At 40.5% G+C, this 26,776-nt stretch overlaps 1 protein-coding gene across 1 annotated transcript in view; it reads right to left on the bottom strand.

Annotated features, from left to right (window-relative positions):
• WNT2 (Wnt family member 2) overlaps positions 1–26,776 on the bottom strand; it is a 160,266-nt gene that overhangs the window by 103,722 nt on the left and 29,768 nt on the right. The window contains exons 3-4 of the mRNA XM_073619830.1: positions 19,632–19,909; positions 17,139–17,403 (exon numbers count right to left, since the gene is read on the bottom strand). Of these exons, the coding sequence (XP_073475931.1) occupies positions 17,139–17,403; positions 19,632–19,909 (543 nt within the window). The remainder of the gene's footprint in view (positions 1–17,138; positions 17,404–19,631; positions 19,910–26,776) is intronic.

Here is a 26,776-nt window from a genome sequence, read left to right as displayed (position 1 = left end):
GAAAGGGACATTTTCATGTTAAGTTGTGGGATGAATTTGGGATCAGGCACTACAACTAGTAAAAGTCAGAAGCAGAGAAATGAGAGGTAAAACAGAATACTTTATATGTTGTCAGAGAGGGAAGATGGGATGAGCACTCTGGCTCCCCATCTGATCATAGAAGCTAGATATAAAAGTTATCTGAACAAAAATAAAGAAAGTAGAATTTAGACAGGGAAATATTAAAGAGTTAAAAGAAAGTGAGAGAATGATATGCATGTGTTGTGTACAAATGGGAAAAATGTAAGCGATTTTAGAGAGATATTGATGTGTGTGTGTGCGAATGCTGGGACCTTTAGTTCTATTGCTTGTGTGTGTCATGTACGCAGATGTGACCCCCTCCTTTGTGCTCTCATGAAAGAAATGTGGCTGGGATGAGAGGTTAGTGATAAGCTGGAAAGACACCATGCCAATTTCTGTTTTTTAGACAAAACATTTATAACAAAATGTGCCGGGTTAACGAATCTAATGGTAAACAATGTGATCACAATTATTTTGAATCTGTTTTCCAAACATGGTAAAATGAAGGTTACATTTAACCGTGTATTGCACAAATTGAATATCCTTTGATAGTGGAAACAGTGCATTTAAAAAAGGGAAATTAAGAAAAATTAAGTAGTAATGAGTATTAATTTCTAATATGAGTTTAACAATTTTATTAATAATATAGATATATTGAAACTGGTTTAGACAACCTTTGGTTGGAAATGAAGTCGAGGTTAATGAGGAAATTTGTAATGAATGGGAATAGTTTAGATTAAGATAACAATTTTGTAATTTTACATTTATACAATAAGCCCTTATTGAGAGAAAAAAAGATTAAGATGAGGTTGTTATTTTGAATAAAGCTGCCATAATATTTAACAAAGCCAAGATGGATGGAATACATAAGAAGTTCTTCTACAAAAATGAAATTTTAAGGTTTTTGATGAAAACTTGATGTGCGGTCCATGATGTAAGAGTAATATTAAATAAAATTTAAATATAACAGACCCATCACATCAAATCCACACACCCTGTTAGGATAGATGCCACCTGCAGCCAGTTGTTTTATAGTTTTTGATGCTTTCTGGTCCATCATACAGATTCTTGGTCCTTTTGTTTTATTTATTTTTATTTTTGAAATCCAAAGCAATGTGTGGATTGTGAAATGATGTGCCCCTTTTTCTTGTAAGTGCCGTGGTATAAGCAGAAGAATATTTTGGATTTATGGGCATCTCTGCATGACCGCAGGGTATTGTTATCATTTATTATAATATTGCCAGGAAGAAGTTGTCTTTTGAAACATGAAACTGGAGTTCTTACACAAACAGCGTGATAGAAAACAAGCCATTGTAATATTTTTATGGAAGCTGGACCCAGTAATGAAGGGTTCATCCCGATATATCAGAGCTGTAGCTTTTATGCAAAGGTGCTATTAGACAAAGTTAGATATTGTTTCGGTCAAACATTTAATTTTTAATGGTCAGACATTCTGTGCAGCAAATATACAGCTAACTAAATGTTTGTCTAATGAAAGGTTTAAAATATGAGTTTGTTTATGTACAAATCTAACAATGAAAAATGCGTACATTTATTCAAAAGAAAGGAATAGACACATGTGTTAAATTGATGGTGTAGGAATCAGCTGCTGTGAGCCCAGTGCGGGACACACTCCCTGAAGACCCAGATATTTCATTTTTTGTAGATTTGAGTATGCAGTTTATCACCCAGAAGGATACTCTGTATTCAAAGTCATTGGATCCTTTTTCCCCAGCTCAAGAAGCAGAGCTCCATGTTTTAGCAAAGCCTGTGAGCTATAAAAAGAGTGTATATTTATATAGATAGTCGAGATATAGAGAGCTTTTGGTTCCATTTGAAGGGCCAGAAGTTTGTTTTTACTTCGGCAGGTAAACCAACCAAGCATGCCAAGTTAATTTGATCGGCTGTTTTCAGCCTTCCAGCTTCTTGCTGAGGTAGCCATATTAACTTTCACACATGGAAGCAGACCAGGTGACTCTAAGGATGCTGCATTTACAGCCCCGGACACTTGATGGGTCTGTGCAACTCACAGATTCCACCCTAGTTCTGGCCCAGTATAGCTGGGATTAATAATTCAACTTTAAGGACCCCAGAACGAGAAGAACAAGTGGTCCACAGGGGGCAACTTCTTATGAAACAGGACTTTGGAAAAGGTGATCATTTATGTCTGCCAACCACTCTTTTTCCTCCAGCTTGACACATGGACCGTGTCATGAGTCACAAGCAGTTATGGCTGCCTTAGTAAAGGAGCGTGGGATAGAGCCAGGGTTCTCCACAGTTGTTTTTATAACATACCACTTCTTGTTTTACCTGTTACCAAAGGTGTTACCAAAAGCTGAACATCCCTCCCAGAGATTACAAAAAGATATATCCAGATGCCCAAGTTAGGATCTTACGAGTATGCATTTTGTCTGTATGGACATGTTTTTTGGATGTCCAGTGGCAAATGCTACTGCAAAGGCCACAGTAAAAAGTGTTATCATTAGTAGTTTGTAAATATAGAGTGCAGAAAGTACAGAGAGTAACAGAGGAAATCATTTTTTTATAGGAGAGTCCTTAATAGAAGTTTTGAGGTTTTATTTTTACACCCCTTACTGTCTACAATGTAGCAGACAAAGTAGAGTAAGAACCTAGAAAACTTTTGCCTGAATGTTTTCTTATATTTTATGAAGCCCCTAAGGGGGGTGTTGGACTCTCTCCCTATGTGATTTGGTTTGGGAGTGTGTTACTCACTTGCATATATTTTGTCTCAGCAGCTGAAGTCCTCCATTCGGATCTCACAGAGAAAGTTGCTGATCTTTTAAGGTTTTTTGACAAACTCATTTATGTGTTTTCTCCCCAATTCCAGATCCTAAAAGTTTGGAAGGATCTAAAACTAAAGCCAGGTGACTTGTGGATTGTTAAGAGACATTTATATATAAGGAAATGTTTGGAGACTCAATACAGCATCTATTTCATGTACAGTTTTTGCAAAACTTGAAGGAAAAGTCACCTGGATCCACACCAGACACTGCAAAAATGACTAAATTAGAGAAATTTCTGTGTTTGATTTGTTTCCCTCTTGTGATCACAGTCTAGGGTACTTTTTGATTCAATTACTTTAATTGTAAGGGATATATATATGTTTGAAAAGTAGTTCAGCCATGTTGAAGTCATATTTGTCTTTTGTACGTCTTCCATTTTATGTAGAATTGTCTGTGTTTACATATGCTGATAAGTCAGCATGTCCACAATTCAGCTAGAAGGCCATTCTGGCCACAGGAGTGTACAGCCAGTACTCTGTAAATATGTCTTATCAATCATTTGTTTTTCACAATGAAAAGTCATTTGGTAATGAAAAAAGTTGCTCAGCTATTATTTTCTCCACAATGGAGTTTTTTGCCTCTTTGGCCAGGACTACCTCCACCTAAGCGTGTGGAGGTTCCAGGTTAAAGGTGATAGCAGGTATGGTTAGTGATCAAAATATTGATCAAAAGAGGGGAGACTGTAATGGAAATGTGTAAGTTCTGTATATAATTGTATTGTATTTTGTATGTATTGCACATTGCCCTCACTGTGCACACGGCACTAATAATGTTTTCAGTAAATGTTTACATTCTTTCGAGTCCTGATTAGAATTAGCCTGCCTATGTAACGCCCCTTGTTACCATAAATGTACAATTGTAATATTAATGTGATACCTACGTAATCATGTGCATAAAAACCTTCAATTGCGTCATAATAAAGCAGAACAGTAATTTGGAAAGATGCTGAGCGTATCTTTTGTGTCTGTTCCCTACTGCAGTAGTTATTATTAATTTGGAACCACTAATCAATATGAGGATGGGAGTTGCCTATCATCAATTTAACCGAGGCCACTTTTAAAAATGTTGTAGCATTGCCCCCTTAAGACCAACCCATTGGCATCATCTCTGTAAAAGACACTGTACGTCTACTTCCAGATTTACAGAAGATGTCACAGGCCCTGCCCCAACGCATTTCATCACTACTTCAGGTGACTTCCTCAAGGGTACACATATATATTTATAGTGAATAATAATTTTTTGTTAAATAATTGCACTACACTTTAAATATATTTAGACCCCTTTCACACTGAAGGCGTTTTGCAGGCGCTATAGTGTTAAAAATAGCGCCTGCAAAACGCCCTAAAATAGCTGCTCCTCCACCGCTGCTCTCCATTGAATTCAATGGGGCAGCGCTGCGATACCCTGCGCAAATTTCGGGCGAATTTAACCCCTTTTCGGACGCTAGCAGGGGGTTAAAACCGCCCCGCTAGCGGCCAAATAGTGCCGCTAATACAACGGTAAAGCGCCGCTTTAGCACTGACGCCCTAGGCGGCGCAGTGTGAAAGGGCTCTTAATCGGTCAATTTGTTAGGTCTCCCGAATGCCTAAAAAATTTCAAGAAACATAAATAAAACAAATATATTTAACTGCATAAACCAGTGTAAATAAAGTCAATTCACCGAAATAAATATATATATATATATATATATATATATATATATACACACACATAGTATATATATATATATACACATTATCTCACAAAAGTGAGTACACCCCTCACCTTTTTGTAAATATTTTATTATATCTTTTCATGTGACAACACTGACGAAATGATACTTTGCTACAATGTAAAGTAGTGAGTGTACAGCTTGTATAACAGTGTAAACTTGTTGTCCCCTCAAAATAACTCACACACAGCCATTAATGTCTAAACCGCCTGCAACAAAAGTGAGTACACCCCCTAAGTTAAAATGTCCAAACTGGGCCCAATTAGCCATTTTCCCTCCCCGGTGTCATGTGACTTGTTAGTGTTACAAGGTCTCCGGTGTGAATGGGGAGCAGGTGTGTTAAATTTGGTGTTATCGCTCTCTCTCATACTGGTCACTGGAAGTTCAACATGGCACCTCATGGCAAAGAACTCTCTGAGGATCTAAAAAAAAGAATTGCTGCTCTACATAATGATGGCCTAGGCTATAAGAAGAATGCCAAGACCCTGAAACTGAGCTGCACCTCAGTGGCCAAGACCATACAGTAGTTTAACAGGATAGGTTCCACTCAGAACAGGCCTCGCCACGGTCAACCAAAAAAGTTGAGTGCACATGCTCAGCGTCATATCCAGAGGTTGTCTTTGGGAAATAGATGTATGAGTGCTGCCAGCATTGCTGCAGAGGTTGAAAGGGTGGGGGGGTCAGCCTGTCAGTGCTCAGACCATACACCGCACACTGCATCAAATTGGTCTGCATGGCTGTCTTCCCAGAAAGAAGACTCTTCTCAAGATAATGCACAAGAAAGCCCGCAAACAGTTTGGTGAAGACAAGCAGACCAAGGACATGGATTACTGGAACCATGTCCTGTGGTGTGAAGAGACCAAGATAAACTTATTTGGTTCAAATGGTGTCAAGCGTGTGTGGCGGCAACCAGGTGAGGAGTACAAAGACAAGTGTGTCTTGCCTACAGTCAAGCATGGTGGTGTCTTGCCTACAGTCAACCAGGTGAGGAGTACAAAGACAAGTGTGTCTTGCCTACAGTCAAGCATGGTGTGTCTTGCCTACAGTCAAGCATGGTAGTGCCATGGTCTGAAGCTGCATGAGTGCTGCCGGCACTGGGGAGCTACAGTTCATTGAGGGAACTATGAATGCCAACATGTACTGTGACATACTGAGGTAGAGCATGATCCCCTCCCATCGGAGACTGGGCCACAGAGCAGTATTCCAATATAATGACCCCAAACACACCTCCAAGACGACCACTGCCTTGTTAGCATATCTCCAGACCTAAACCCTATTGAGCATCTGTGAGGCATCCTCAAATGGAAGGTGGAGGACTGCAAGGTCTCTAACATCCACCAGCTCCGTGATGTCGTCATGGAGGAGTGGAAGAGGACTCTAGTGGCAACCTGTGAAGCTCTGGTGAACTCCATGCCCAAGAGGGTTTAGGCAGTGCTAAAAAATAATGGTGGCCACACAAAATATTGACACTGGCCCAATTCGGACAATTTCACTTAGGGGTGTAATCACTTTTGTTGCCAGCGGTTTAGACATTAATGGCTGTGTGTGAGTTATTGTAAGGGGACAGCAAATTTACACTGTTATACAAGCTGTACACTCACTACTTTACATTGTAGCAAAGTGTCATTTCTTCAGTGTCGTCACTTGAAAAGATATATTAATACATTTACAAAAATGTGAGGGGTGTACTCACTTTTTTGAGATACTGTATAAATATATATACACGCACACACACACACTTGTTAAATAAGTTGTGGTCAACGTGCTATTTAACGAATATATAAAATTAAAATATGGTTGTTAAGGAGCCAGGACCTGCTGTATCCTTAACAACCATTGAATCATCACTGCTGTCAGCTGGGGATTTCCAGGTCTGGTATTGATTTTAAGGGCAGCCCCACGCCAAAAATGTAAAAAAAAAAGCGTAGGGTTTCCCCAAAATCCACACCAGACCCTCACCTGTGCATGCAACCTGGAGGGCCAGAAAAGGGCGGGGGGGGGGGGGGGGGGGGGGGGAATGAACATGTCAGTGGATGGAAAGATTTTCAGAATCTGGAACATCCCTTTAACAATAAGAGGGCCCCCAGATTCTGCCCCCCCCCCATGGGATACATAGTTTTTCTACTCATTCACCAAAACAATGTACACAGAAAAAAAAAAGAAAAAGCAAAAAACAACAACACAAGATTTTGACAAGTCCCTCATTAAAAAAAAGAAGTCCCCTGATATACATCCATCATCAAACAACATTATTGAGCGATATAGGTCCATGTCAATCACAATGAACGATGGCTGCCAACCCGCAAGGAAAAAAAAACCCTGCTTGCCCACAAACAACCGACTGCTCCTATTGACTGCTCCCACTAACTCACTCACTGCCCAAGAGATTGCCAATCACTTCAAAGACAAGATCGATGCAATTCACGAGGACATCTCCACTGTGCGTATGTCTTCCCCACCCAACCTACCTTGCCTAGCAGCACATTCAACACTCTCCTCTTTTGAATTGGCTACAAAAAGGTTACAAAAATTTTCTCGGATGCCCACCTAACCAATTGTCCCTTGGATTCTGTTCCCTCACAACTACTACGGTCACCCTCTTCTTCTATCCTATGCTCCCTCACCCACATCTTCAATCTCTCCCTCTCTAGTGGCATTTTCCCCTCCCCTCTAAAACATGCGCAGATCACTCCCATTCTTAAAAAGTGCTCACTGGACCCTACCGACCTGAACAACTTAATACCCATCTCATTGCTCCCATTCACCTCTAAACTTCTAGAATGCTTAGTCTACAACCGTCTTAGCTCCTACCTCAATGAAAATAACCTTCTTGACCCCTTACAGTCTGGCTTTCGCTTGCAGCACTCCACGGAAACTGCCTTACTAAAACTCACTAACGATTTACTAACTGCTAAAACCAACAGCCAGTATTCCATACTCCTACTACTTGACCTCTCTGCGGCCTTTGATACTGTTGACCACCCGCTCCTTCTCAATAAACTACATTCCCTTGGCCTCCGAGATTCTGCTCTATCCTGGTTCTCTGACTATTTATCACAGCGCTCCTTCAGTGTCACCTACAACTCTGTCTCCTCCTCTCCATTGCCCCTTTCTGTGGGGGTCCCCCAAGGCTCGGTTCTTGGACCCCTTCTCTTCTCTATCTACACCTCCTCCCTTGGTCACTTAATAACTGCCCACGGCTTCCAATACCACTTATACGCTGATGACACCCAAATCTATCTGTCTACTCCTCACCTCACTCCTTCAGTCTCCTCTCGCATTACTAACTGACATATCAGCATGGATGTCGCACCACTTCCTTAAACTAAATCTCTCTAAAACTGAGCTATTAATATTCCCCCCCGCCCGTGCCCCCCTCCATGACTTTTCCATCAAAATCAACAATGCAACCATCAGTCCCTCCCCTCACGCCAGGGTACTAGGTGTAATCCTAGACTCTGACTTGTCATTTCAGCCTCAAATCCAATCGTTGTCAAAAGTTTGTAGAATTCACCTCCGTAACATCTCTAAAATTCGCCCTTTTTTAACAAATGAAACCACCAAGCTCCTCATTCACTCCCTTGTTAACTCTCGCCTTGACTATTGCAACTCACTTCTCATTGACTTACCTCTCCATAGGCTATCCCCTCTTCAGTCTATCATGAATGCTGCTGCCAGACTTATCCACCTTACCAACCGCTCAGTGTCTGCCAACCCTCTACTTTAATCCCTGCACTGGCTCCCAATCACCCAGCGAATTAAATTCAAAATTCTAACCACAACATACAAAGCCATTCACAACTCTGCCCCAAGCTACATCACTAATCTTGTCTCCAAATATCACCCAAATCGACCTCTCCGCTCTTCTCAAGACCTCCTGCTTTCAAGCTCTCTCATTTCCTCCTCCCATGCTCGTCTCCAGGATTTCTCCAGAGCCTCTCCCATCCTCTGGAACTCGCTACCTCCATCTATCCGGCTATCCCCTACTCTTGATACCTTCAGGCAATCCCTGAAAACTCATCTCTTCAGGAAAGCCTATCACGTCTCCAACTAATCTCCTACCACTTCCACCAGCTCATTCCCCACAGTTACAACCTTTTGTACCACCTGCCCCACCCTATTAGATTGTAAGCTCTTCTGAGCAGGGCCCTCTTAATCCTATTGTATTATAACTATATTGTCTCCCTTTTATATTGTAAAGCGCTGCGTAAACTGTTGGCGCTATATAAATCCTGAATAATAATAATATTGCTTGACACTCACTAAATGACACTCCGCTCCCTGCAATGCTAGCATAAACAAAGGGGTGGGGGTCACCCCATAATTGACCATATATGGGCGTATCCATATTTGCTCAATGACATTATAAGGATTGTGGTCACCCGGTGATGTCATTGATGATGTATGATCCTTTGTCCATATATAGACCTTTGTTTACTTCAGCAGCGGGCAAGCCGAGCAGTCATTCGGTGAGTGTCAAGCGAAGGGAATAGTCAGGTGTGGGCAGGCTTTTTTTTTTTCCTGTGTGGGTCGGCAGCTGTTGTTCATTGTGACTGATTTGGACAACATACAGTGCCTTGAAAAAGTATTCATACCCCTTGAAATTTTCCACATTTTGTCAAATTACAACCAAAAATATAAATTTTTTTTTTGGGGTGATAGACCAACACAAAGCAGCTCATAATTGTGAAGTTGAAGGAAAATGATACATTTTTATTTTTTTTTACAAACAAATATCTGAAGTGTGGCATGCATCTGTATTTAGCCCCCTTTACTCTGATACCCAGGGCTTTTTTTCTTGGAGAATGGGTGCAGGAACTCCCCCCATCAGAGTCACCCCTTGTCTCTGCCCCTTACCCACCTCTGACCACCGTCCCTTGTTTCCACCCCCTACCCACCTACCAGTACTGCCCCGTTTAGAGAATACAGAACCAAGTATCATTTTTGTGGTGCTAAATCATTTGTATGGAACATGTTAATGATAAAAAGAAAAGCAGTAAAATTGATCCCTGCAGTCAGCAACAACAGAATCCCAGCAATAGATCCCCACACAACAATGGACTCCACCCCAACAACAATAGATTCCCTGTAGCAACAGTGAACCACCCACAACAAAATATCACACCCAGTAACAAAATATCCACCCAAGCAACATTAGACGCCCCCCCCTCCAGCAGCAACAACAGATCTCCCAGCAGCCAGCATCAATGGATCCTCCAGTAGCCAGTAAAAATAGACCTCTCCCTCAACAGTAGATCCCTTCCAGCAACATAAGACCCACCAGCAACAATAGATTCCCCATCAGCAACAATAGACCCTCACACAAAATCAGATCCCCACCAGTGACAATAGATCTCCCAGCAGCCAATATCAATAGACCCTCCAGCACACCCCACACCCCATGCTATTACATATATTTAGTGCTGGTGGTGCCGGAACTGCGTTCCCCCGCGTTCTCGCTGAAAAAAAGCCCTGCTGATACCCCTAACTAAAATGTAGTGGAACCAATTGCCTTCAGAAGTCAACTAATTAGTTAATGAAGTCTACCTGTGTATTTAATCTGTTTAATTTCAGTATAAATACAGCTGTTCTGCAAAGTCCTCAGAAGTTTGTTAGAGAACCTTAGTGAACAAACAGCATCATGGAGGCCAAGGAATACACCAGATAGGTCAGGGATAAAGTTGTGGAGAAGTTTAAAGCAGGGTTAGGTTTAAAAAAAAAAATCCCAAGCTTTGAACATCTCACAGAGCACTGTTCAATCCATCATCCTAAAATGGAAAGAGTATGGCACAACTGCAAACCTACCAAGACATGGCCGTCCACCTAAACTGACAGGCCTGGCAAGGAAAGCATTAATCGGAGAAGCAGCCAAGAGGTCCATGGTAACTCTGGAGGCGCTGCAGAGATCCAGAGCTCAGGTGGGAGAATCTGTCCACAGGACAACTATTAGTTGTGCACTCTACAAATCTGGTCTTAATGGAAGAGTGGCAAGAAGAAAACCATTGTTAAAATAAAGACATAAGAAGTCCCATTTGCAGTTTGCAAGAAGCCATGTGGGGGACACAGCAAACATGTGGAAGGTGCTCTGGTCAGATGAGACCAAAATTGAACTCTTTGGCCTAAAAGCAAAACGCTATATGTGGTGGAAAACTAACACTGCACACCACCTTGATCACACCATCCCCACCGTGAAACATGGTGGTGTCAGGGTCATGTTGTGTGAATGCTTTTCTTCAGTAGGGACAGAGAAGCTGGTCAGAGTTGATGGGAAGATGGATGGAGCCAAATACAGGGCAATCTTATGCCTTGTACACACGGTCGGATTTTCCGACGGAAAACGTATGATAGGACCTTGTCGGAAATTACGACCGTGTGTGGGCTCCATCACACATTTTCCATAGTAATTTCCGACACACAAAGTTTGAGAGCTTGCTATAAAATTTTCCGACAACAAAATCCGTTGTTGGAAATTCCGATTGTGTGTACACAAATCTGACGCACAAAGTGCCATGCATGCTCAGAATAAATTAAGAGACAAAAGCTATTGGCTACTGCCCCATTTATAGTCCCGACATACGTGTTTTACGTCACTGCGTTCAGAAAGATCGGATTTTCCGAAAACTTTGTGTGACCATGTGTATGCAAGACAAGTTTGAGCCAACATCCGTCGGAAAAAATCCATGGATTTTGTTGTCGGAATGTCCGATCAATGTCCAACCGTGTGTACAGGGCATTAGAGTCTGCAAAAGACTTGAGATTGGGGCGGACCCTAAACATACAACCAGAGCTACAATGTAATAGTTTAGATCAAAGCATATTCATGTGTTAGAATGGCACAGTCAAAGTCCAGCCCTAAGACCAATTGAGAATCTGAGGCAAGTCTTGAAAATTGCTGTTCAGAGACGCTCTCCATCCAATCTGACAGAGCTTGAGCGATTTTGCAAAAAAGAATGGGCAAAAATCTCACTTTCCAGATGTGCAAAACTGGTAGAGACATACCCAAAAAGACTTGCAGCTGTAATTGCAGCAAAATGTGGTTTTACAAAGAATTGACTCAGGGGGGCTGAATACAAATGCACGCCACACTGTTCAGATATTTATTTGTAAAAAAATCTGAAAACCATTTATCATTTTCCTTCCACTTTGTGTTGGTTTATCACATAAAATTCATTTACGTTTTTGGTTGTAACGTGACAAAATATGGAAAATATCAAGGGGTATAAATACTTTTTCAAGGCACTGTAATTGATGATGGATTGTACATCGGGGGACTTACTTTTATTTTTTAGGACAGATCAACAACTGATGCGTGTTAATTTACATGTCATTTACCCCATACTCGTTTACATGGGGGGGCTGGGATCTGGGGGCCCTTTATTGTTAAAGGGGGCTTCCAGAAACCAACAAGCTCGCAGACTCCCACAACCATCAGGTAGGGATTGTGAGGAAGAGGCCCATGTCCTCATCATAATGGGGACAAGGTGCTTTGCTGGGTGTCTCCCCCTGGTAAAGTACACCACTATGTTGAGGGCATGTGACATGGTATGGTTCAGGGAGGCGCACACTTGTCCTCCCCTTTCCTGGTATGGAATTTGGGGGAGACCCCCACAACATTCTTTTTTTGTACGGGCCCCCCCCCTAAAATCAATACCAGGTGCTGGCACCCAATCATGTGACCAGACTAGAGAAACTTCAGAATAGGCAAGTATAGGCATCTTTCCTTTTACAGGGTAGATAGAGTAGGCTTAGAATGATTTAGGCTTAGTTAGGTTTTAAAAGCAATTACACTTTAAATCTGTAGTCAGCTATGATGTTCTCTAACTGCCCAACAGTGCAAACTGTTCTTAAATGCTATAGCACGCTGTGTACAGATTTTCAATACCCTTGCTTGTGTTTTTGGCTAACTGTTCTTCTCAGAAGTTGGCACAAAGCTTGAAATCAAATTACAGACATCCCTAGCAAAAGAAGATTCGAACTTTCAAAGATGCTTATATTAAAACCCACACAGGGCACAGACAAAAATCAGCACAAGGAACAGTACTTACATATACCCGCCCCCCAAAAGTAACCATCTATTTGCTCACCTTTACACACCTTTTGCTTATCTCTGTGCCCCCCCATCCACAGCTCAACTCAATTCCTCTCCCCCCATTTCACATCTCAGCTTCATCCCAATCGACCCATCCAAAACTCACCTTTTCTCCTCTGTCCACATCTTACTTCACTTTCCACAACACACCTCTTCTTCCCCAGCCAAAGCTCACCTATTCCTACCCTGTCCACAGCTCACCTATGTACCCCTGTCCACAGTTCACCTTAGCAACCCTCAGTCCACAACTCACCTATGCATCTCGATCCATAGCTCTCACCTCTTCAATCCCCAATCTTTCACCTCTACACAACCTGCCAACCTTCTCCCTACAGCCTTAAGCTCTGCACAACACTCCTACCTTCCCTTTCACGTCTGCACAATACCCCCCCCCACAGCTGCTTCTCTCTATGCAACCACCCCCATGGCACAAAGGTAGAGGAAGTAAAACAAAAACTTCCTCTATCGCTTTCAGTGTTTAGTGGTTGGAGGGAGCTGGGCTGCCGGAAGTGATTGAACTGAAAAAAAGCCCTGGGTATATTAATGCTTATAGTAAACAGAATTCTAAGACAGCATAAAGGAAAAAATTAAAAAGGAAGCTAAAACGAAGTACTTCTTTTAAATCCTATAAATACGTCATTCCTTTCAAAGTGACCTTATGCGAACAGTTTAATACCAGACGTACAATTGAAATTCAGAGAAAATAGCACAGTCTGAGAGGAACATTATAAAATCAGGTTAAGTGCATCTTTGCTTATTTCATTCCTTAAGTGCACTCTCTACATCAGCTCATTCTATGTAAATCTGACATCGTAATCAATACATTTCAAGTCCTGATATACAGAAAGATGTGGATTCTGAAAGTGAAGTCACCACACTGATATCCAACATTGGAAACTGCTATTTCCATTAGGGTTGATAAGTACGTCACATCAAAAACCAAAAAAAAAAAAAAAAAAAGGATCTTGTGTATAATAGTTGTTCATTAAAAGTAGATTCACTGAGCAACATTATATCATTGCTCTCCATTGTGAATAGTAATGCTCACTCGGGGTAGATATAAGATTTTATTTTCTGTTTTAAATCTTAAACTGGGAGAATTGTTTTTTTTATTAGTACCATGTTTCCAATAGGTTAGTCAATGGGCCCCAGTAGGTATTAATAAACTGTGTAGCTTTGTAAAGCGTTGATTTATTTTATCATCATTCCTGTAGGCCAGGGGTCTCAAACTGGAGGCCCTCCAACTGTTGCAGTCCCATGAGGCATTTCAAGGCTGACAGTTACAAGCATGCGTCCCGCAGGCAGAGGCATGATAGGACTTATAGTTCTGCAGCAGCTGGAGGGCCAACAGTTTGAGCCCTGCTGTAGGCCATTTGAGCCCCCTGGAAGCCTGGCTGAACAACTCCCAATTCCCATCTTGTTGCAAGGTCACAAAAAAGGTTGTTTTTCACTCCTGTAAACACTTCATTCACTGGTGCATAAAGTCAATGTAAGTGGATGTAAATTCACATGAATGACCATTATACTCGTTTATCAAATTAGTACAGTTAGTCTGAATGCAAGCCCCTCACTTCAGGCATGAACTGTAGTCATCTTAAAAATGCCACGTAATTCTGCTGGACTAGCATTTGATCCTGAAAATGTCATCACTATGTTGACATATATTTTTCTTAAGTTTTAGCCCAGGAATTGGCTCCTGCCAAGTTGTTTAGCTTAGGGCTCAAAATTTGAAGTCCTGAGCTACTAGCCAGGCCTTAAGAGTTACTCGCTATCAGTTGCCCCAGCCAAACCCTACCCTACCCTGACCCTAAACATGCCCTCGTAAATTATCTCATGAAATGACACTGTTAAATGTTTTATGCAAAATTAAGTTACAAAAATAAATATTAACAAGAACAACTTTACCAATATTAACATAAAGCATATCAGTATCCATCAGTGCAGCCTATCGGTGCCCATCAGTGCAGCTTATCAGTGCCCATCAGTGCCGGCTCATCAGTGCAGCATATCATTGCTGCCTCATAAGTGCAGCTTATTAGCGCCCATCATTGCCGCCTCATCAGCACCTATCATTGCTGCCTCATCACTGCACTATTAGTGCCCAGAAGTGCAGCCTATTAGTGCCCATCAGTGCAGCATATCAGTGCTGCCTTATTTATTTATTTCAGATACTTATATAGCGCCGTCAGTTTACGCAGCGCTTTACATATACATTGTACATTCACATCAGTCCCTACCCTCAAGGAGCTTACAATCTAAGGTCCCTAACACACATTCATACATACTAGGGACAATTTAGACAGGATCCAATTAACTTACCAGCATGTCTTTGGAGTGTGGGAGGAAACCGGAGTACCCGGAGGAAACCCACGCAGGCACAGGGAGAACATGCAAACTCCAGGCAGGTAGTGTCGTGGTCGGGATTCGAACCAGCGACCCTTCTTACTGCTAGATGAGAGTGCTACCCACTACACCACTGTGCCACCCATATCAGTGCAGCTTATCAGTGTCGCCTCATCAGTGGCCATCATTGCCACCTCATCAGTGGCCATCAGTGCAGCCTTATCAGTGTCCATCAATGCATCTTCATCAGTGCCCGTCAGTGCAGCCTCACCAGTGCCCATCAGTGCAGCCTCACCAGTGCCCGTCAGTGCAGCCTCACCAGTGCCCGTCAGTGCAGCCTCACCAGTGCCCGTCAGTGCAGCCTCATTAGTGCCCGTCAGTGCAGCCTATCAGTGCCCATCAATGGAGCCTCATCAGTGCCCATCAATGCAGCCTCATCAGTGCCCATCAGTGCCTATCAATGCCCACCAGTGCAGCCTCATCAGTGCTTATCAGTACCCATCAATACCGCCTATCAGTGCAGCCTCATCAGTGCTTATCAGTATCCATCAATGCCGCCTATCAGTGCCCATCAGTGCAGGCTCATCAGTGCCCGTCAGTGCAGCCTCACCAGTGCCCGTCAGTGCAGCCTCATTAGTGCCCGTCAGTGCAGCCTATCAGTGCCCGTCAATGGAGCCTCATCAGTGCCCATCAATGGAGCCTCATCAGTGCCCATCAATGCAGCCTCATCAGTGCCCATCAGTGCCTATCAATGCCCACCAGTGCAGCCTCATCAGTGCTTATCAGTACCCATCAATACCGCCTATCAGTGCAGCCTCATCAGTGCTTATCAGTATCCATCAATGCCGCCTATCAGTGCCCATCAGTGCAGGCTCATCAGTGCCCTTCAATGCAGCCTATTAGTGCAGCTTATCAGTACCCATCAGTGCAGCCTATCAGTACCCATCAGTGCAGCCTATCGGTGCCCAAAATGCAGCCTCATCAGTGCCGTCAATACAGCAGGGATCACAGGGGAGAAACAGGAAGACTGCCGGGTGGATCACACAGAGTGGGGATCTCCCGATGTAACACAGCTTGAAGATGAAACATTGACCATTGTCAAACAAAATCGTACCCCCCCTGGACCAACACTGGACCAGTTTGCTGTCAATCATAGGAGCCAGTGTAGAAGGCGGGACTTTGTTTGATAGTGGCCGGTGTTTCAAATCCAAGCTGTGTCACAGTGAGAGATACCCGCTCTGTGTGATCCAGCCGGCTCTCCTCCTGACAGTTTCCTGGCCGATCGCTTCTGGCAGAAGCGGTGCGGCCTTTTTTATTATTATATTATTATTATACAGGTTTTATATAGCGCCAACAGTTTGCGCATCGCTTTACAACATGAGGGCAGACATTACAGTTATATTACAATTTGGTACAAGAGGAATCAGAGGGCCCTGCTTACAATCTAAAAAAAACAGGTCATCAGAGCGAGTAGTATTATTTTATTGCTCTCACAAATACCACAAGCAAACAGGCAAGGAGGCAGAAGGGTGTTGGTCTCTACTTAAGACTTGGGTCACTAGTAGTAGTTATGCCTCTTTGTAATGTGGGCTTATTCAGAGGTATTTCAGAAGGTATATGATATAGCACATTCTACTGTAAAATAAGATCTGAAGCTCTCTCCAACAGTGATTTACAGAATCTACGTTTTTAAAATATAGCAAGCTCGCACAGGTTTTATAATAGTTTTTGTACTCAGCTTTCTTTTAATTTATTCCACCAGTTGTATTTTGTCTACTCACAATATTCATTTGGCCACAGGTGGTTATGGTCTATATGTCCTTCAATACATCAGGATCAGATTTCTAACCACCTTTAGGAGGTGAGGAATCATCGATTTCTTGGGAATGAAGATGGGCATTACAGTGTCCACTTAACACACAGCTTGGAATGGTTAACATTAGACATCGTTTTAAAGGTAAAGTCCACTTTTTGCAAAAAAAAAAGCAATTTTATCTGGTTTGTGGGTAAGGGTGTGCTTGGCACCATGTTACACCCTAAAAAATGGTGTAACATGATGTTATTAAATGTGGACTTAACCTGTAAAGTAAAAACTGCATGATGCAAAAATATCTATTGCTACAGAACTTACCAGCATCCCTGTCTCTGATACAGTAGTCAGGTGAACTCTCAAAGTATACCAGATCATTGGTAGTAGGCTTCTTAAATCTTTTATTTGCCACTGTAAAGCCTGTTCCATCTTGATTCATAACAACTTGTATAGCTCCATTATATTTTTTACGAAGGAAATCTCCTGATTTTCGGAAATCCCCCATAGTTAGCCAGCATGTCCTTAAAGTACATGATCCACTTACTCCATGGCATTTGCATTCTTGTGTCATGAACCTCTTGACAGCCTAGATCACAAAGACAAAATTAATCTATTATCAACACATAGACCACAAACACTATCTTTATTATTGTACCATTGTGTAATATATTGTAATAGATAACATCAGTTTAAAAATATTAGATATACAGTATGCACAGTTGTGCTCAATACCCTGGCAGAATTTATGATTTCTTGGCCATTTTTCAGAGAATATGAATGATAACACAAAAACATTTCTTTCACTCATGGTTAGTGTTTGGCCGGAACCATTTATTATCAATCAACTGTGCTTACTCTTTTTAAATCATAATGACAGCAGAAACTACCCAAATGACCCTGATCAAAAGTTTACATACCCCAGTTCTTAATACCGTGTATTACCCCCTTTAACATCAATGGCAGCTTGAAATCTATTGTGGTATTTGTGGATTAGGCTCTCTTTATCTTCTCAGATGGTAAAGCTTTCCCATTCCTATTAGCAAAAAGCCTTCAGTTCCTGTAAATTCTTGGGTTGTCTTGCATGAACTGCACGTCTGAGATCTCCCCACAGTGGTTCAATGATATTGAGGTCAGGAGACTGAGATGGTCACTCCAGACCCTTCACTTTATTCTGCTGTAGCCAATGACGAGTCGACTCGGCCCTGTGTTTTGGATCATTGTCATGTTGGAATGTCCAAGTACGTCCTATGCGCAGCTTTCTGGCTGATGCATGCAAATGTTCCTCCAGTATTTTTTGATAACATACTGCATTCATCCTGCCATCAATTTTGACCAAATTTCCTGTGCCTTTGTAGCTCACACATCCCCAAATCATCAGCGATCCACCTCCGTACCTTTCATCATAGGCCTTGTTGACTCCTCTCCAAATGTAGCGTTTATGTATCCAGTAAAGAAGCAAAAAATGCTAAATATTTTAAATTCTAATCTGGGCACAAGTCATCCTGGCAAAGCACAAAAGTCACTTGAAATCTTGACACTCATCTGCAACATTTATGAATGAACCTTATTATTTTAAGTTAAAATATTTTGCATTTTTTGCTTCTTCACTGGATCTTCATCATCTGTTTACTATATATATATATATATATATATATATATATATATATATATATATATATATATATTTTCACAAATAAGTAACCCCTACCTCACGTGAGTTATAAGGTTACTACATATGACTAGGAATTAAACATTTCTGATGAAATCAGATAGCATATGTTGATTAGATCATCACTATAATCTTGCACATGTACAGTATCTCACAAAAGTGAGTAAACCCCTCACATTTTTGTAAATATTTTATGATATCTTTTCATGTGACAACACTGAAGAATTGACACTTTGGTACAATGTAAAGGAGTGTACAGCTTGTATAACAGTTTAAATTTGTGTAAGTTTTTGTGTTATCATTCATATTGTCTGAAAAATTCATAAATTCTGCCAGGGTATGTAAATTTATAAGCACAACTGTGTATTAAAATTAAGCTATTCCCACATGTTGCAGTTTTAGACAGGGACTGTTGATGAATAGCAATTTTCAAGTTGTGATACAGATTCTTGACTGGGCTTTTCTGGGACATTCAAATTATTGGTTTAAAATCACTACAATGTAGCTGACTTTGTATTTAGGGTCATTCTACTGATGGTAGGGGAACTCCTGTCCTAGGCTTGGGTTTTCAGCAGACAAACAAATATTATTCCCACGTTACCAGGTTTGTCATTCATCCAACTAAGTTATGAGCTTTGTTGGCGTTCTTCCACATGGAACATTTTTTCACTAAATCCCAAAAAATTAATTTTCATCTCATCAAATTGCAGAGGTTCTCTCTATAATTTTGCTGCATCTCATCTACATCTTTTGGCATATTTGAAAGGGAGTTCATGATTTTTTTTGTTTTTTAAGGGTTTCCTCATCAATCCTAAATCTCATACTGGTGAACAGCCAAGCATAGTTACTCCAGGATTGGTTTCTCCCATCTCAGCTGTGATTCTCTGCCATTCTTACAAAGTTATCATTGCCAGTGATGTCAACAGCACACAACCTAGTGTGTGTGTAGTGGTTCATACTTGAGTGTCCTTAAAACTCATCTCTAATCTGAAATCCTTTTTTTTGTACTTCATTGAGCTGCAGTCAAATTCTGTTATTCGCTTTATAAGATTACCCATGCTTTAGACATGTAGTAACCTTAATATTTGTATACCCTGCTCATAATAAACAGCACTGCCATACACAGTAGAAAAGTAAACTTGTACCTTTCTTCCAGCTCTGTTGTTGTGAAGGTTCATCAAAGCTCTGGCATCTTTTCCTTTTCTTTCCTTTGCATCTACAAATGCTCTAGCAAACTTACTACCATAGTCTATGTTATCACTGCAGCCACCCCAGTCAAAGCTGCCTCTGATATCTTTAAAAGAACCTTTTTTATTAGGATCACATGAGCAGGACTTGAGCTCTCCTTGACTGCATGCCCTTGTAATAGCAAATACAACACCAGCAGAAGAGATGGCATAAACAAAGGCCGATTCTCGACTACCTGAAAATGACAACAAAAAAGAATTAGTGATCCCTATATACTGTGATTATATTTTTTCCTAACAGCTTCAAATTTTATATAAAATGGCAGTATTGCATTACATCTAAATACTCACATATATCTCTCTCTTAAACATAATTAACGTATTTACCTAGAGAAAAGTAAAAGAAAAAAGTTTATATTTTTAACTCGCAGCCTATAGCAGTCAAGGGAACCACTAGACATAGCTGAACATTGAGGAGGAACTGAACTCAGGAAACCATGCCGAAAAAAAGCAGAGGGCATAAGACAAATCTAAGGTATTGCCTGTGGTTTCCCTGCAAGTTTCCCTCCCATTACTGATTTACCATGCCTTTTTTCACACCGAGTCTCTGCATGGAGTTGGCCATTTTGGTCTCATTTGCTTCCTCATGTCAGAGCCTCCACCAAAGAGAACCGTGAGCAGCACAGTAGTGATATCACCATATCTCCTGCCTTAGAACTTTGACTGCAGGTATACAACTGAGGTTATAGGCACAGAAGTGCCTAGGCACTTTCACATACAAGAAAATGTTCTGTTATTTTACCAAAGGAAGAAAAAAGGTAATTTTTCAGAGTTCTGCTTTAGCACTTTTATTTCTAAATGTTCCCTATAACAACAACATTTCACTTTTTTAAATCAAGTCCACTTGAAAAAGTCTTGATTCAGACAAAAGTGCACTATATATGTATATGACCAAGTTGTGAATATTTAAAAAATATACTGTGTTAAAATCTGTTTTGTACTTGCTGAGATTTGCCCTCGTCCTAAATAAGCAAATTAACTCCCCTGGCAACTTGTGCCTGCATGAGTAATGTGTAGTCTCTCATGAGAGGAAGGAAGGGATTATGTTAATTGGAATCCTCAGCATCCCTGTTACAAGGTTTCTCTACTGGTGTCACAGATCATCTACTTACTATATGCAAAGAATCAGCAAGTTACCAAATGGGAAAGCATAGCCTAATGACATTGGGGGATGCATTTGTATACTTTTGTATGTTTCAGACCTGTAAGTAAAGATACACACAGAAGAAAGCATGAACACATTTTCATAGGAGTTACAGTTAAACGCAAGAGGACCCCAAACATAAGAAAATCACTGTGGGAGATTAGGGGAGCAGAGTTTTTCATGTACTTCAGGGTCTTTTTGACCAGATATACAATAACTCTTCAGTTTACCTGAAAAACCTTTAACTAAAAATGGTCACTTATATGAGCAACAGCCAACATATTTTACTGACAACCAAACGTGGAATAATGGCAGCTCAGAACACTTAAAAGAGGTGTAGGTCTCTTTTACTTTCCTTTTGATGCTAATATTATGTATTTAGACTAAAGCTGGCTATAAACGATTAGATTTCTTTTTGTTCAGAAATTTGTCCAGATACTTCTATCCAACTTACAGTGTGGATGAACAAATTCCTCCTGCTAGGCTATTGTATTCTGTATTGATAGTGTTGGAATCTTGAGTAAATTTGTGCTTGAAATAGATTTTATTGCAAGTATACTAATGGTGACCCAACAAGGCAAAACAGTAATATGTGTGATGCTTCCATATGCTGAGGAACTATCACAGAAGCTTCGGTATGTGAATGGAATGTTTGTACCTAAAAATCTAAGCACCACACTGGAGTTTTAGAGTCCAAAAAGTGGAATTTTATTCCAAACAAGTGCAAAAGCCAATAGGGTTGATTTATTAAAGGCAAATATACTGTGCACTGCAAGTGCACTGAAAGTGCAGTTACTCTAGATCTGAGGGGAAGCTCTGCACTGATTTCTATTATCCAATCATGTACAAGCAAAAATGCTTTTTTTATTTCCTTGCATGTGATTGGGTATTCTCTACAAAGTGAAGCTTTACCTCATTTACTAAGCTCTGAAGCAACTGCACTTGCAGTGCATAGCATGCATATTTGCCTTTAGTAAATCAACCCCATCGTGTTTTGGGAGCCATACAACTCCCTCTTCATCAGGGTTTTGAGAAAGATGTATGGACTTAGGATGGTGATAAAAAAAAAAAGTATGTGAATCTTCAGGGAACTCAATTGCATTCAGGAGCTGATGGGGGCTGGTTGATAGTTCCAACCAGCTACTGAACATAACAGAGCTCCCTGCAGATTTACAGTACTTTTTATCATCCAGTGTCCATACCATACCATCTTTCTCAAAGCACTGATGATGGAGGAGTTGTATGGCCCTTAAACATGTTGGTTTTTGTATTTAATATATGTCTGGAATAAAATCCTACTTTTTGGACTCTAAATCTCCAGTGTGTTTGTTTCTTAGGGCTATCGTATTCTGACAGCTGCAGCCAGCAGCTGATTGAGTGCTGCCTCTGATCAGCCGTCAATTTTCTGCCTGGCTCCTTCGAGTGAGGCCACTCACTAAGTGAATTTCAGCTTGTTCATCAAGACCGGGCTGAAATTCAAACAGTATACAGCCAACTTTAACCATTAGCATGCAGAATCTGATAGGAGGTCCACTTAAGAGAAGGGGAACTGAAATTATGATTAAATAAAAACACCAGAGGCGCCTGGTGGTATATTTTTTTTGGGTGGGGGGGATGGAACCCGTGCGTCTTGCATTACGGGCCGCCACTGAAAAACACTATCTGTTGATTTTACTTAGTAAAATAAAATACAAAATTCAGTTTTAACATCACTCACTGGCATCAATATGATCTCTATTCTTTGAGTGCAAACTGCCTAAATTGTGTAAATTGACGGTGCTATATAAGTACCTGTAATAAACAAATAAATTGAACAGATTTAGACTGCATCTATAGAGCTTACTTCGTGTATTACTGCCTCTGTCTTTGGACATGCAAAAAACTCTGTAGGCAGCTGGTGCTAGGGAGAAGAACCTCTCAGGGTTTACTACTGTCTGAGACCTCACTGGGGAGAATGCCCCACATTTCCTGTTGGGGTGCATGACAATGTTGTCACCTGGACAAGAAGTGTGGTAAAATCCCTAACAGGAACACAGACAGCAATAAAAAGCTAACTGGGGTATTAGCCTTCCCCTTAACTACCTTTTTAAAAAATAATGTTTTTATTGCTGTATCTCTGTTGGAAAATGTTCCTTACGCTCTCTTTCTCCTAGCATGTTGTCACTGGGACAGGAAATGGGAGGTAAAAATCTCACCACAGGTCCACAGACAGCAGAAAGAAAATGATAGAACTTTTAGCTAAAACCTTTTTATTCAGTTTTGGTTAGAGATACTTTAAGTATTTTTATTTATTATATATACACTTTTTAAATATATTTTATACACTATAAACATTATTTATTATTTTGATATAATCAAACATGTTAAATAATTTTTGACCTCTATTAAAGACATTTTAACAGATGCTGCTAAAACATCAGATTCTGTAATACTTTTCAGATTTAAGTACTTGTACTTCTCAAGTTTGCAATGGCCAAGGAAAATGTAAAGTCACTCCAGAAAATACTTGGGTGGGGTGAAGACCAGTGAAAGGATTTATTTTTGCATGCACAATCCTGAAAACAGCCTGCACAAGACACTGTCCAAATATTCAATTTGATGCATTATCCAAAACTCTAGCCTATATCAAATACTGGAAATATGAGTGCTAAGGAAAAAATATACCTGCACAAATGATGTGTTATGTGATTATTGGATTTTAAAAACTTAAGTGAACAAATAGCTGAAAATCTCTTAAGAAAAGCACATACATGCACGCCTGTGTGTGTGTATGAAAATGAATCATTACAGTTATAAATGTTAAGGAGAAAACCAACCACCCTCCTAAATTCACTGTATAAGAACAGAATTAGGCAATTAAGCAAAGGGCAACAATTTAGCCCTGCTGCAGAATTGTCAATTTAATTCACCAAATGTTAATCTTGATATAGCACATGCTATACAGTACATCAAGAAACACACAAAAAAGAACATCTGTTTTTATTTTAGCAGTTATTGTCATAATCCACTGAAAATGTTACATTTTGCTGGATGAAACACTGGTTTTAAAGCTTACCTTAACACATATACTATGCATAAAAATATATATTTGTATGGTTTAGATTTATAAACACAGAAATTATTTTCATGACCCTGCCATGTTGCCAAGCACCATATTACATAGTAATAAACATTCTATATGTGATAAAATGACTTTATACCTAATCTACAACATTCACTGCTACTGTTGTCAACAGTCCTAATTCTTAATGTATCCCTATGCACAATTTATTTATCACGTAGACTCTGGGTGCCAGGTTTTGGCACATGGCTTTTGGCCCAAAAAGCAATGTCCTTCCACAGTCTCTGACCCATAACCAAAGACATTCACATACTGCTTTCTTTTTTGGCAGAGAGAATTATAGGCAGCCCTAGTTATGGCTAAAGTATTCAAAAATTATCTTACCCATGACTGGTAAAGTGTATGAAAAGGAAAACGCTTTATTTAATTTTGGATACAGAGTGGAAAGGGATTAATCAGTGTGCTTGCTGTGAAGGTTCATCCCATGACCATTGTCGCTAAGAGGGGAAATCCTACATATTACAGTTATCATAAAGCAAAGGTAAAGGTAAAGGGAAATCTTCCAATGGGAACAAATGTTCTGGTAGCAATTGGCTAAGATAGGAACTCCCTTCACTTTGGGGAGTTTTCTCTCAACTCTGGTTGGGTCTCCATGACAGGAAGTGAAAGATAATTAGCAGGGCACAAACAGCAATAAAATAACCTGACAGGGTTTTAATCCTTTCCTACTCTACCCAAAAAAATAAAATAAAAAAAAAAGTTTTGGTTTTACATACACTTCAAATCTATTAGGTCTCATTCACACTAGCAGCATGCACTACTACATGGGAGGCAGCAGTGCAGATCCACTGAAGACAGAGCATCACATTGTTTAGGTTTTTTATTTGTGCAAACTATTGAAATGTAATTCCATTACCTTCTATTGGTAAAAACAAAAAGAAGAAGAGAAAGGCACCATTACATAAGTGAATTTATTAAAAACATATTTATATAATTTAAAACAATAAATATGCACTCACATTTACAAGATATTAAAAAAATCATATTGATAAGTCTCTAGCAGGTGGCAACCTTCCAGGTGGTCAATGGTGAGAAAGCCCCTCCGGGTGGATGTGATGTAACGTGCTTGGAACCAGGAAGTTAACCACGGGAACACTAGGAAAAGCCAACAGAAGCAGCCAACTGTCTGTATATATCACATGGATGAAAATCACTGTGGACAGCAATGAAATGTTGTAGGCCCACAAGATGGTCCCAATGATGTGATGTGAATGGGTGTGGTTACATGTTTCGGGGCATAGTCCCTTTGTCAAACCTCTTTTGTAGGCACTTTTGGCTGTGGACACAGGTCAGAATGAGCACCTTGACAGGTCTGCGGATATGAAGTCCCATACACAACAAACTGCAATGCCCATTTTTTTTTTGCTTTCAACACATCATTTTCAGGGCCAATATGTTTACTTATTGGCTAAGTTATCCCACCAATTGTCAAATGCCATTGTAACTAGATAATCAATGTTATTCACATAACATGTCAGTGGTCATAAAGTTATGGCTGATCGGTGTATAGACCTATTAAATACATTTGCTTGCTCTGAGGGAGTATAAAATGTTATTGCTAGGTGATCAAGCGAGATGGTTAAGAATCATGGCCTGCACTTTCCAAGGGATGGCAGGGAGATCCTTGGAAGATAACCACGTGAAAGAAGCAGAGTCTGGCTGGAGACGTACGGTTCTCATATAGAATATCTTGGAGGAACAAGGACAGGTAATACCTGTATAAAGGGGATTTTTGAGGGGTGTTTACCTAACTATACTAATCATTTAGGCTGGCTTCACACCTCAGTACAGAGCTACTCACAGCAGGGGTCCGGGGCTTCCGTTCACCATTTAACCACTTTAGCCCTGCAGGATTTGGCAGCTCAATGACCGGAGGACTTTTTACAATTTGGCACTGCGCTTCTTTAACTGGTAATTGCGCAGTCATGCAATGTTGTACCCAAACGAAACGTGCGTCTTTTTTTTCCCACCAATAGAGCTTTCTTTTGATGGTATTTGATTGCCTCTGCGATTTTTATTTTTTGCGATATAAACGTAAAGAGACCGAAAATTTTGAAAACAAATGATATTTTCTACTTTTTGTTATAAAAAAATTTAATAAACTCAATTTTAGTCAAACATTTAGGCCAAAATGTATTCAGCCACATGTCTTTAGTAAAAAAAAAAAAAAAAGTCAGTAAGCGTACAGTATATTTATTGGTTTGCGCAAAAGTTAGAGTCTACAAACTAGGGTACATTTTCTGGAATTTACGCAGCTTTTAGTTTATGACTGCTCTCATTTCTTGAGGTGCTAAAATGGCAGGGCAGTACAATCCCCCCCCCCCCCCAAATGACCCCATTTTGGAAAGTAGACACCCCAAGGAAATTGCTGAGAGGCATGTTGAGCCCATTGAATATTTTATTTTTTTATCACAAGTGACAGAAAAATGACAAAAAAAATTACACAAAGTTGTCACTAAATGATATATTGCTCAGACATGGCATGGTTATATGTGGAACTACACCCCAAAATACATTCTGCTCCTTCTCCTGAGTAAGGGATACCACATGTGTGGAACTTTTTGGCAGTCCAACCACGGAATTTAAGGAAGGATCCAGTCCATCCTGAAGCTTTGTATAGCACAAAAGCGTTCAGCAAAGCCAATTGAAATAAATAAACAGACACTCTTTTGTACCAGCGTCTGGCCTTACAGGCAATTAGGTACGGTGCCAACAACTGGTCATTGAGGTCCACCCCTCCCATGTTAAGGTTGTATTCGTGGACACAGAGAGGTTTCT

Source organism: Aquarana catesbeiana, linkage group LG03 (genome assembly GCF_042186555.1).
Source record: "Aquarana catesbeiana isolate 2022-GZ linkage group LG03, ASM4218655v1, whole genome shotgun sequence".
Classification (NCBI taxonomy): Eukaryota; Metazoa; Chordata; class Amphibia; order Anura; family Ranidae; genus Aquarana; species Aquarana catesbeiana.
The sequence above is the reverse complement of the archived record's forward strand: the minus strand, read 5'-3'. Positions and strand labels throughout refer to the sequence as shown.